Source organism: Theobroma cacao, chromosome 1 (assembly GCF_000208745.1).
Source record: "Theobroma cacao cultivar B97-61/B2 chromosome 1, Criollo_cocoa_genome_V2, whole genome shotgun sequence".
Classification (NCBI taxonomy): domain Eukaryota; kingdom Viridiplantae; phylum Streptophyta; class Magnoliopsida; order Malvales; family Malvaceae; genus Theobroma; species Theobroma cacao.
The window spans coordinates 3,253,185-3,265,539 of NC_030850.1; the positions used below are offsets into that span (position 1 = coordinate 3,253,185).

Consider the following 12,355-nt stretch of genomic DNA (forward strand, 5'->3'; position numbering starts at 1 on the left):
GAAAAACGAGACTTTGACATTGATCCAAAAGGAAAAATAATAAGGTTGGTAATCGATGAACTCTCACCCCAAGAAACCCCCTTCGGTTCTTGTGTTCTTTTCCAATCCAGGTAAGCGTTTCAGGATCCGAAAAGCTGCCGTCATTTGGTAGAATTTGACTGCAGTTAATTACGAAAACGTAATAGACATATGGAAATTTCAAAGAGGAAATTTCTTTGACGAAGCTCAGATTGATTTTGTTCTGACACGTAGTTTTGGTAAAACACAGCGACTCAACTCCTCAAAGTTGTGGTGAATGAAGTGTAAGACCTTGCGGGTCAAAACTGACGGATCCAACTTGTGCATCAGTTACGACCAACACTTTTTTCAATCATCTTTCAATTTTCCTTCTTCTGCTTCTATGGAAAGTTTCAATTTTTATTTGTCTCAAAAATTTAAAATTAAATGCAATTAAAAATTGGGGGATTCGGGGTTTAAACTTTAAGCTAACTGCATAAGATTCAAACATATTGTTATACAAAGGCCAAGATGGTAATTGTGTTGTAGCTTTTATTATGGAATTTATCTTTGAATATTTTAATTGATAGTTAAATAAAAAAAGTGAAGAGATATTGAGGAGGAGTACTACGTTTGGTGAATCATAAAAGAAAGAAATTCTGGTAACCGGCTCTTTTGGGGGCTACGTGATGAAATCCCCCAAAGTTCCGGTCAAAATATTCATAAACAAATTCCAAAATGACGAGAATGTCCCATTCTCCAACTAGGCAACCTCCTCAGCAACGAAAAAACAAAAATTTAACTAAACCCCCCAATATTTAATCCCAAAAATTGAAAAAAAAAAAACAAAAAACAAACAAGCAAAGACTATTAGAACGAAGGAAAAAAAAAAAAGGAAAGCAGAAGACCCAGCAACAATAGCGGAATCTGGGTTTCTTCTTTTTCTTACAAAGATTAAGAGAAGAAAAAAACCCAAAATTCAAAGCTGCATTCATTTAGGTACTATTTCTTTCTGTCGTTCTTTTTTTTTATTTTGGCTTTGAAATCTCTCTTTATTTCTGAGTTCAATTATCTTTTGATTTTGAGATATGCATTTGAGTTCTTCTCAAACGGCTTAGAGAATCAAAGCTGCCGTTTGGGGTTCCTGGTGAAGATGATTAAAATTGTTGAAAGATCTTGATTGAGGGGTCTCTTACTTCGTTTGTTATAATTTCCTTGTAATTTTCTCTATATTTTTGACTCAATCGCTAGCTGAAAAATTGCATCTTTGGAGTTATTTATTAGGGAAATAAAAAGGAAATCCATTTGATCTAGTTACTTTCTGTATGACCATGTTGTTTGATAGTATGGTTTAAAAAGGCTAAGTGGGTTTCTGGATAAATTAAATTTTAAGGACGGAGCGGGTTTTGGGGTAAGATTTAGTTATGAGTTTGTTTAGCTGTTTAAAAGCGCAAAAAACAGCTTAAAAGTGGACTTTCAAAGCGTTGTTGGTTTTTTTATTCCTACCTCACAGATATGTATGTGTGTCAAATTCATTAGTGTGTAAAGACGATTTGATTAAGTTGTGATCATACTACGCTGTTATCGGGAACTTGGAGACTATCTAAAATGTAAAGTAAGCTGTAAAATTGACATAAGAAACCATTTGGAGATAGCTTTTGGCAGTAATGATTTGGTTAACTTTATAGTTCTTGTTGCTATTGTGCTAATTTTCATCTACTAGCAAATGTGTAGCTTATGGAATTTGAACGTGGTTGTGGGGAGATTTATGTTTGTTGTTAGAATTTGTTATAAGGGCTTTATTTTCTTTGAACCATCCAACTTTTGGTTTTAGATCACCAGATGGTTAATGAACTAGTGTGGGGTAGCTTTACACCCCAGTAGTCTTATCTGGTTGCTTTTGTTTCAATATTGTCTTTTTCCATTCCAAAATGTAGGTAAACATATTCAGGTCTGATCTGTATCGAATTTTATTAAAGTTGCAATCGATCACCAAAAATAGGAAAAATACATCCAAATAACTAACTATCACTTTCCTAGAAACTAGGGCTTTAGTGGACAGGAACTGCATGAAGTACAGAAGCTTATAAAGTACTGGGGTAAAGACAATTCCATTGAAAGAGCAGTCACCGATTTGAATCATTCCTTAGCCTTCATTTATTTGCTCTAATCTTTAGAGAAGGATGTGGCTTGTTAATAGTGAGCTAACTCTTTCCTTGGCGGTGGCTGGGTGGGGATCATATTATGTTTAATGTAGAGAGGCGGCTGCTTTTTATTATTTTTTTTAGGTCTTCTTTAATTGCATGTTGATGGACACTAGAGGATTGTCAGCATAATAAACTTTGAAGGGGAACTTTGCTGTAACTTTAGTGGGTATTTTGGTGGTAAATATTGTATTTGAAGGTTTAAAGTTTCAATGTACTTGTATTTAATCTTTGTCTTTGTTCTTAATATTCTAAGTTCACTAAATCTTGATTTAAAATTTTGATTCTGTATAGGGATTGCTAGTTGACGAAGTTGAGATTTCAAAAATCAGTGTGGTTCTTGATATCTAAATAGTGTAGCTACATATGATACAGATGTTCAAAAGGGTTTCCGACAGTTGTGTGGAATAATATGGTTTTCCAAGGATCAGTGGTTGAGAAAGAACTTTGCTGTTAGATTTTACAAAAAAGCTGTGGAAAAGGTATGTACTATGCCCTTACTTTTTTTGGACTTTCCTGTTTTCACTTTTTTTCTTCAAACTTGGCAGATGAATTTATGCATTTTGTTCCTATATCAGTTTTGCACCAAAAGAACTTTGTTGATAGTGGTGTTAACAGAAGATGCACTTGCCCTAGATTCAGTGATAATTTTGCTTTAGGTTAAGTTGAATGCTGAGAAAGGAATTAGGTAGTTGAACCAGATGACTTAGCTGAAGGCTTTATCCTGTTGTTTCATGTCATGATTTATGTTTGAATCAACATTCCCTGATTTATATTGGAGGTTTATTGAGCATCATGTTCTTTAATTTTTTCTTCAGTTTCTCTATTCTTCCTTTCTTTCTCTTCCTGTTATGCACAATGATGACATTTGAGATGGCTTCAGTTTCTCTATTCCTCCCTTCTTTCTCTTTCTGTTATGCTCAATGATGACATTTGAGATGGCTTCAGTTTCTCTATTCTTCCTTTCTTTCTCTTCCTGTTATGGTCAATGATGACATTTGAGATGGCTATTGTGCGTTTCCTTTGATTGGTTTGATAATGCTGGATTGTTAAGCTCATTCATGAGATGTTCTTTGCTGTATACGAATAAATGTACTGCAGTGTGATCTTTATATTGAAAACAACTGATCCTTTTGAAGGGTATTTTTTTGTTGTGGATAACCCTACACACAGGAATATTTGAAATTATGGAATAACATCAAGTGAGTGAAAAAAATAAAAAAAATGATAACTGAGAGACAAACTTGGGTAGTCTAAAATAACGTGGAATGTAGAGAAGTATCATGAACTATAAGAGGGTATTATTACTTCAAAACTTTTTTTTTTTTGAAAAGCATTATTACTTCAAAGTTACTGACATGTTGGAAGCGGTCAAACTATTAATTGGTTCCAAACAATTTTTTTTTTTTGAAAAGCAGTTCCAAAACCTTATCTTTATGAAATATTTTGGTACATCATCTAATGATTATTTTATGTTTGCCAAAACCTTATTATCTCAATGCAATAATATGACTTTACTTGTTTTATATTTCATGTGGGACTTCAAACCTGATGAATTGGTTATGATCACTAAAAACAAATTAGAAAGATACTCATATGATATGGTTTGCATGCATTGGTAGTTTGCCTATTATTATTTTAGTTTTTTTTCCCCTCTGCTTCTCTTTCTTAATTGTGGTCTCTCTGACTTTCTTTTTTTTTTCTCCTGTTGACACAGATCGGATGGAGATATCTTTGTTAAAAGCACTTCTTAGTAACATTTCCTCATTTCTAAATTTGTCATCTTCTGAGAACATTAACTCAGAACCAGTTCAGAAGTACTACCAGAGAGCAGAAGAGGTACTAAAGTTGTTGAAGCCAATTCTTAATGCAATTGTTGATTCAGAAATTACTTCTGATGAAGTGCTTAGTAAGGCATTTGAAGGTTTAGGTCTCTCTGTTGAAGAATTAAGAGAGCAATTTGAAAGCTGGCAACCCCTTTTGAGTAAAGTTTACTTTGTAAGTTACAAGTTGTATTTTCAGTTCACAAGTTTACTTTGCAATTTTTGTTCACCTCTGAGAAGGAAAAAGTACCTAAGCTAACCTTTTATGCATTGGCATACTTGTGATAATAAAGCTTTCATCAATTACTCATGTTAGCATTAATATTTCCATTTGAGATGTTCGGTATTGATTATTGTTGTCATTCATGCTTCATTGCTGTGCAATAACAAGTCAGAAACATGTTCTGCCCATGTGTATGCATTTATCTATGTATCCTCTTCTTCTTCTCATCTCTTATGGTTATTAGAACTTTATCATGTTTGGTTGTAAGAGTACTTATTGAAATGCGTGGCTTTTGGATAAGTTTAGCCCCAAAGTCATGATTCTTGAATGTTTGATCATATTTGGGTGGAAAATTGCTATGGATGGGCCTTTTTGGAAAATAATGCTATAGAAGAATAGAATTTTCTTGTAAGCAACTATTAGTCAATTAGTGTGGGCTTTTTTTGTATAATGCACTAGGATAATCATCTTCTCTTCTGAATGTCTAGGTTCTGCAAGTTGAGTCATTAATATCAAATATTCGAAATTCTAGCCTGGACATATTCCAGTTCTTGAAGTCTTCCCATCAGCAGCTGCCTGATGAATTGAGTTCAGCATCTCTCGAGGTAACTTATGACACAAAATCATTAAAGCTGTTACTCTCATTTTGTGTTAGAAATAGAGCGTAATTATCATATTATCTCAAGGATTACCAAAATATTATTAGGTAGATGAAAAGTCATCCATTGGAGAATGAATGGGCTTCTAACCTAGATAGTTTTGACATGTGAGAAAATGAATGGCTGTCCTTTTGATTAGATTTCTGAGTTTAAAGAATGCTTGAAAGGAATCCACATTTCAGGATGTCTAACAGTTGGCGTGATTGATTGCAGCACTGCTTGCAGAAAATTAAGCATGTGGGATATGAACAAACATCATCTGTCATTAGGGAAGCCATAAGGGATCAAGTGGATAGTGTTGGACCAAGCTCAGAAATGCTAGTGAAAATTGCGGAGAGTTTGAGCTTGAGTTCAAACCAGGAGATTCTGATAGAGGCTGTGGCCCTTGAAAAGTTGAAGGAGAATGCTGAACAAGCTGAAAAAACTACAGAAGCTGAGTTTATTGATCAAATGATTGCTCTTGTAACTCGCATGCATGATCGCCTTGTTTTAATAAAACAATCTCAGTCCTGTAGCCCGGTTCCCATAGCTGCTGATTTCTGCTGCCCCCTTTCCCTAGAGCTAATGACTGATCCTGTGATTGTGGCATCCGGACAAACCTATGAGCGGGCTTTCATCAAGAAATGGATTGATCTTGGGCTCACTGTGTGCCCTAAGACACGGCAGACTTTAGCTCATACCAATCTTATACCTAACTACACAGTTAAGGCACTAATTGCAAACTGGTGTGAGTCAAACAATGTGAAGTTGCCTGATCCTGTAAAGTCCATGAGTTTAAACCAGCCCTCTCCTCTTCTTGTGCATGCCGAGTCTGGTTTGCCAAGAGACTCAAATAGTTTTCCACATTCCAGAAGCAGCCAACCAGTGTCACCTGAGTCACGGCCTACAGGTTCATCTGGTAAGAACCTAATCATCTCCAGTGGACTTCATCAGGAGGGAACCTCCCCACTACATCCATGTTCTACCTCAGAGGGTTCCTTGCCAGGTGTAGCTGGAAATGGAGAGTGTCTGGATGTTGCAAGAATAACACTAAATAGTGCTGAAGACAGATCAAACTTGGAACAAGAGAATAGAGATTCAGTTGGCCAACCCTCTATGTCACCTTCTAGTATAGAATTTCATAGTGCTGGACAGTCGTCTCAGAACCATACAAGATCTGATTCAGCCTCTAGTACACTTTCTAATTCAGATTTTCCTCGGGGAGTAGTTGGAGATGCCAATGAGACTTCTGAGGGGTCAACTCAACTAGCAGCTTACAGTAGTGATGGTTCTGGAGAGGTGAAATCTGACACACAGCCTGCAGCTAGCTCAGCCATCCCGCAGAGAGAACCTGAGTTCCCACCTCGATTGATGGATGCACGATCTCGAAGCCAAACGATCTGGCGCAGGCCATCGGAGAGATTCATTCCAAGGATAGTTTCTTCTCCTGGCATTGAGAACAGGGCTGACCTTTCTGGAATTGAAACCCAAGTTAAGAAGTTGGTAGAGGACTTGAAAAACACTTCAGTTGATACTCAAAGAGATGCCACATCTGAACTCAGGCTACTTGCCAAGCACAATATGGATAATCGGGTTATAATAGCCAACTGTGGGGCCATCAGCTTGTTAGTTGATTTGCTTCATTCACCAGATACCAAGACACAGGAAAATGCTGTTACAGCACTTCTTAACTTATCAATTAATGATAACAACAAATCAGCTATTGCTAATGCTGATGCAATCAAACCTCTGATTCATGTCCTCGAGACAGGAAGTCCTGAAGCTAAAGAGAATTCAGCTGCCACTCTTTTTAGCCTTTCGGTCATTGAGGATAACAAAGTCAAGATTGGAAGATCTGGGGCAATCAGGCCTCTTGTTGATTTATTGGGCAATGGTACTCCTAGGGGAAAGAAAGATGCTGCTACAGCCTTGTTTAATCTGTCAATATTTCATGAAAACAAGGCCCGAATTGTGCAAGCTGGTGCTGTAAGACACCTTGTGGAGTTGATGGACCCAGCAGCTGGAATGGTTGATAAGGCAGTTGCTGTTTTGGCAAATCTTGCTACAATTCCTGAAGGGAGGACTGCAATTGGTCAGGAGAATGGGATTCCTGTGCTGGTTGAGGTTGTGGAGTTGGGTTCAGCAAGGGGAAAGGAAAATGCTGCTGCTGCTCTTTTACAGCTCTGCACAACCAATGGTAAGTTTTGCAGCAAGGTGCTCCAAGAAGGGGCTGTCCCACCACTAGTGGCCTTGTCACAGTCTGGCACCCCCAGAGCTAAAGAGAAGGTATACTGCTTTTGCTGTTCTTTTATTATGATTATTTTTTATTTTATATCACTTCCTTTCTTTTTGACCTTTGTGGAAAATAATAGGATGAGCATCTGTTGGTTGCAGGCACAGGCACTTCTGAGCTACTTCAGAACCCAACGACATGGTAATGCTGGGAGAGGCTGAAAGGTGGAAAACAACCTTCATTGCCATCCAAGGTTTTGGGTCAATACAGTTTGTGTACATTCGATGTTGCAAATAATGCATTTGAAGGTTTTGCTGCTTGGATTTACAGGGTTTGTTGTAGAGAAAAAAATTAATTTGTGGAGGATTTGATTGAGTCCTCTTGTGAAATACTTTTTTATACTAGACTATGGTCCGTGCGTTGCACGCGGGTCTCTTTCTACCTCTCTTTTTCTTTCCTTTTTCTCTTTTTCCCTATACCCTCCACGTGGCTAAATGAGGAAATCCTTTGGGTCTTCCTTTTATGTATGTTATAGATGTGAAATTGTGAATGTGGGAAATGAATTTCATACATGTGAGTCTGTCTAGTCTTTGCAGTGAGCTTGGGCGGGATGACAACTGATGAATAATCTATGTCCTGGCTGATGTTCCATGATTATCTTTTCGACTCGCTGTTTTTCAGATACTTCTAAATAGTCAAGACTGGTTTGTAAGCAATGTTTCTTTGCAGGCGACCAAGAGCAGGAGTTTAATGATGTGTTTCCCATGATTTTGAGAACCTAGTTCCATTTTCTTTGCTTTTTCATTGGCAAATTTTCTAACCAAGTCCTTCAGCATTTGTTTAAGTGATTTATCAGCTGTCAAAATCCATTCAATTCCTCTTAGCATGAGCTATTTGATTTTAATTGTTTCATTAATCAAATTTATGTTGTTTTACAATGCCTAAGCTGTACAAAAGGAAGTGAGTGATTCTTTCTTTCCCTTCTTTTTCTAGCTTCCTCAATATAATAATACTTGATGAAAGAGAAATCCCATTTCAGATTTTACTATTAGTTGTTGATGTTGTTTTTAATATATATGATATTAAATTAATATTTTTTCCTTTTTTGTTACCTTCTAAATAAAAAAAGGAGAAAATGTATATTTCATTATTCATAAAAAGAGGGAAATTTACTCTTAAACATTGGCCCAAAACAGCCCAAGTTGAAGATACATGAATTTGGTAGGGCCTGGGCCCAAAAAGACGAATTAGGTAGGGGCCACGTATAATGAACGATTGTCCGTAGATCATTTCTCAGCCGTCCTTTACTCCTTTTGAGGCTGGAGCGAACATTTCTTAGCTGTCCATTGGTCTTGCTCCTCACCATTCACACCCTCGCGAAATCCCTTTTTACTATTATTTTTGGATTCCAAATTTCAAACACCACTCCGAAATTAAAAAAAAACCCCTCCGTCACCGGCGGCGCTAAATTCTTTCGCGGGTGATCTTGCCTTTCTCGTCTGCCAGGATGAGTAGAGACTCGAACGCGAGGTTCTTCTTTCCCCCTTCTCTGTTCCCTGTTCTGGGGTTTAGGGTTTTGCGATTTATGTGTAACATTTTCCAGTTTTATAACGAAAACATTTCCATTTTCTCACTGTTTAATGTTCCTTGTGCTCTTGTTGTCTGAGGGTATATTTTGACTAACTTGTGATTTGTCAAAAAAACATTGATTTTTTCGTTTTTTATTAGCTTGTTTATGTTCTGCAGCTTTGATCAATGTGTACTTTTAATCAAAAATAAATATAATCCATTTACTTGTTTTATATTTTTTTTATTTCAATTTCCTTAGTCAAAATGGTAATGTCATACTGATTCGAATGTTGCAGGAGTTAGTAATTAATTGACTTAGAATGAATTGAAGGATTTATGATTTTTTTATATGGGCCCTGATTTGGAGCCAAAAGACAAGTCGGAAACAATGATGGAAGTGGTTTTGAACAATAATGAAAATGGAAGCTTGCCCCATGATTCCAAAGATAAGCTTATGCATTGTGTGAGTAACTGTGAGGACCACATATTTGCTGAGGAAACTTTGTATGGAGAAGGACAAGCAAAAATACCTGAAGGAGATGAGTATATGGAGATTAACATAACTGAATGCACAAATTCTGGTGGGGACAGGTTGGCTGTTGCTGAATGTCAGGATGACACTGAGAATTCGAGTTCTTTTGGTGGCACAGCGTCAGGGGTGGAGAATGATTCAGCAATAAGTGATGCTGAAGTTGAATCGGCATTATGTGGTGCGAGTCCACTGGGATCAGTGTTTGATGGATTGTTTCCAATGAGGTATGTTTTTTGTAATTTGAACTATTTTGTTTTGGTCTTGGTTTATAAACTTATCTGGGTAGATTGTGTGCTGATGAATGATGATTGATTTCTAAACCTTCCACTGCTTTGCCAACTGTGAAGATTTCTGCCTGTTTTTTTTGGAAATTTAGAATCACCTTTTTTAGGAATTTGAAATTACTGAGGTTATGTATGAAGAACAATGTTCATATTGAAAAATTCTTATGTTCCATTTGCTTGTTATTTTACTGATATTTAGTAACAAATTTTCGATTGAGTGGTTTCTAAAAGCCCTAAACCCTAAACCTTATTAAACGTACTATTTAAAATCATATTGATGCTGATAGAATTATCATTTCGATTGTTTTGGCTGGAAAAGTAATGGTAAATAATAAACTCTCTGTTACTATATTACCATTCTGGGAAGTATGCTTGATTTGAAGTCCAATTACATGTTGCATTATTTGGTTTGTTTCGTTTTTCCTAAATTTTACAGGAAGAGAAAGTTGACAGATCATTGGAGGAGGTTTATACGTCCCCTTATGTGGCGATGTAAATGGTTAGAACTGCAGCTTAAGGAATTTAAGTCTCAAGCATTGACATATGATAGAGAACTTGCAGAATATGATCAGAGAAAGAAGTTTGAATATGAGAAGTTCACTTTTGAAGGGCTTGATGTGAAGTCACAACCTTTTCCTCGTCAAATTCAAAGAAAAAAAGTAATGAAGAGGAGGAAAAGAAAACGAGTTGAAGAGACTGCCGATTTAGCATCTTATATGTCATTTCATAACCTCTTCTCATATTATGGTACGAATTTCATGATCATTCTTAATAGAATTTGTTTTTGCCAAATCCAAATCTGATAAGTATATTTTTCTTGCTCCCAGAAAGTAAGAAATCCGTTGTTGCTACTGCTACTCTGGATAATGACAATGGTAATCTAGGTAAGAAGAATTATATTTGACTTATTGATGATTGTTTATCTTCTAGTAATAGAGCAAGGTTTAACAAATAACCTTACAGTGTGTGTTTGTAAAAATTGACTTTCTCCCTCCTCTACTTGAGATGTTGTCCATTTTCTTACATGATAATTTCTGCAGAAAACAAAACGGGCAATGGCAATGGTGATGTTTGGTTGAATGATGGATTGTCATGTCTTGAATTCAGAGATGGTGATACTTGGTCAGGGCAGATCCTTAGAAAGATTGATCTGGTTCAATCACAAGTACGCAGACTAAAGACCCGAGTCGACAAGGTGGTCAACGAAAGTCCTCGAAAGTTCTCTTCCATTAATATGTTGAGTTCACTTGTGCCATCTGATGCGTTAAACAGTTCTAGAAATCGTCCTTCTCCACGTGAGAGTGGAGAGAGAATCCCACATAGATCTCAATATGCTTCATCCCAGCATCTATCTGAGTGTAATATGGGAGATCTTTTTATGCCTGGAAGTGCAGTTTCAAGTCATGGAGAGGTGACACCTTTCCCTGATATGGTTGAGGGCACAGGTCAGCATCTGGCTGGGATTTCTTATGAAAATGTGAGTTCTCCTCTTTGGACATATTCTTCTTCTTCTTGATCTTTTTAGTTTTTTCTTTTCCATCATTTTCTATTGCTAATAATTCTTCTCTTCTTATTAAGTTTTACATTTCAATTCTTTGCTATGGCTTTTGGCCATAGCAGAGGATAACGAAGGATTTTACTTGTAATTAGATATTTTTGGTTTTATTCTTTCCTTCTGCTAATGCTGATCCTGCTGAAATGTTAGTTTTGTTTATCTAAGACTAATGGCTAGGAAAGAAAGTTTTTTCCTTTGCACATCTAATATAAGAAAAATATTCTCCTTCTTGCCCCATTTCCTTACTCTCTTATTATTCCCTCTTATGTTTGATTAATGATTCACACTACTCTATCATCCTCCCTATTTGCTCTAATCAGGATTCTTGTCAAATTGTTTCATGAAAGATTGTGAATATTAGCTAGTATTTGATTACAAATACGCATTTTGACAATCTTGTTTTCATTTATAGTACTGCAACTGATCTTCATTTATATCTGCAGACTGAGGATAATATTTTGATACATAACCAGGCTGCGAAGGAAGAGTTGCGTAATTTTCGAAGTGGTTTAACTGAGCAGGCAGTGGAGCCACGGAAACCAATGGAAAAACCTAAGACTGTTTCTATTGTTCTTGCTCCTGGAGATGACCTCCCTACAAACCCTTCTGTTCAACCGAATGAGAAGATATCTTTGACTTCCAAGTCAAAGGGCCCTAATAACAAACGGAAGAGGGGGAAACGAAAATCAGGCTCAGGTAGGTGGAGTCGAAGATCCTCGGGTTAATTGGATTTGGTAATTTGGGATTTTGAATCTGTACACGTTCAAAGGAAATAACTTCTGGAAGAGCAGTAGTGAACGTTTCCAGCTCTAATGATATCTATGTACATGCTCAGTGAATATTTTGCTATCTTCACCTTGTTTCATGCTTCAAGCATGATCTGTACATGCTACTTGTTCAGTTCAGATGCTGCGGTATTCGGAGGTTTACATTGTGCTTGGGGATATTCCTACTTGTTCAGTTCAGATGCTGCGGTATTCGTAGTTTTACATTGTGCTTGGGGATATTCCTACTTGTTCAGTTCAGATGCTGCGGTATTCGTAGTTTTACATTGTGCTTGGGGATATTCCTTTCTTTGGTGGTAGTCCGGTCCAGAGTCTAAACCAATCTGCTAACGCTTAGGAATTGAAGTTTCAATTTAACAAATTCAAGTGTAAAAATTTGAAGAGTGAAGGATAAAGTTTATTAAGCTAAAAATGATGCTTGTATAATTACTAGCATGTCAAGCTAGTTTGAAAGATGATATACAAGGGTTTCTCTTATTCTGAGTAATCTAATGGTGACCCCAAAATGAAGT

At 36.7% G+C, this 12,355-nt stretch overlaps 2 protein-coding genes across 4 annotated transcripts; both read left to right on the plus strand.

Moving 5' to 3' along the window:
• On the plus strand, positions 625-7,690 carry LOC18611233 (U-box domain-containing protein 4). Of its 2 annotated transcripts, none has more exons than XM_007047374.2 (6): positions 625-996; positions 2,496-2,683; positions 3,919-4,199; positions 4,736-4,852; positions 5,120-7,171; positions 7,280-7,690. In XM_007047374.2, exons 3-6 carry the CDS (start codon positions 3,924-3,926, stop codon positions 7,337-7,339), a joined length of 2,505 nt encoding a protein of 834 aa, XP_007047436.1. In that variant the 5' UTR covers positions 625-996; positions 2,496-2,683; positions 3,919-3,923; the 3' UTR covers positions 7,340-7,690. The 2 variants fall into 2 exon arrangements, with proteins under 2 accessions (XP_007047436.1, XP_007047439.1); XM_007047377.2 differs by having other exon boundaries at positions 2,577-2,683.
• LOC18611234 lies at positions 8,417-12,124 on the plus strand. Of its 2 annotated transcripts, none has more exons than XM_007047378.2 (6): positions 8,417-8,648; positions 8,984-9,443; positions 9,940-10,250; positions 10,331-10,387; positions 10,544-10,980; positions 11,502-12,124. In XM_007047378.2, exons 2-6 carry the CDS (start codon positions 9,037-9,039, stop codon positions 11,781-11,783), a joined length of 1,494 nt encoding a protein of 497 aa, XP_007047440.2. In that variant the 5' UTR covers positions 8,417-8,648; positions 8,984-9,036; the 3' UTR covers positions 11,784-12,124. The 2 variants fall into 2 exon arrangements, with proteins under 2 accessions (XP_007047440.2, XP_007047441.2); XM_007047379.2 differs by having other exon boundaries at positions 11,532-12,124.

Excerpts from the sequence above, each read along its gene's own strand:
- LOC18611233 (XM_007047374.2), top strand. The coding sequence starts at position 3,924 with ATGGAGATATCTTTGTTAAAAGCACTTCTTAGTAACATTTCCTCATTT. Across the intron at positions 4,200-4,735 it reads TTTTGAGTAAAGTTTACTTT|GTTCTGCAAGTTGAGTCATT; the intron begins GTAAGTTACAAG and ends CTGAATGTCTAG. Across the intron at positions 4,853-5,119 it reads TGAGTTCAGCATCTCTCGAG|CACTGCTTGCAGAAAATTAA; the intron begins GTAACTTATGAC and ends GATTGATTGCAG.
- LOC18611234 (XM_007047378.2), top strand. The coding sequence starts at position 9,037 with ATGGGCCCTGATTTGGAGCCAAAAGACAAGTCGGAAACAATGATGGAA. Across the intron at positions 9,444-9,939 it reads GATGGATTGTTTCCAATGAG|GAAGAGAAAGTTGACAGATC; the intron begins GTATGTTTTTTG and ends TAAATTTTACAG. Across the intron at positions 10,981-11,501 it reads CTGGGATTTCTTATGAAAAT|ACTGAGGATAATATTTTGAT; the intron begins GTGAGTTCTCCT and ends TTATATCTGCAG.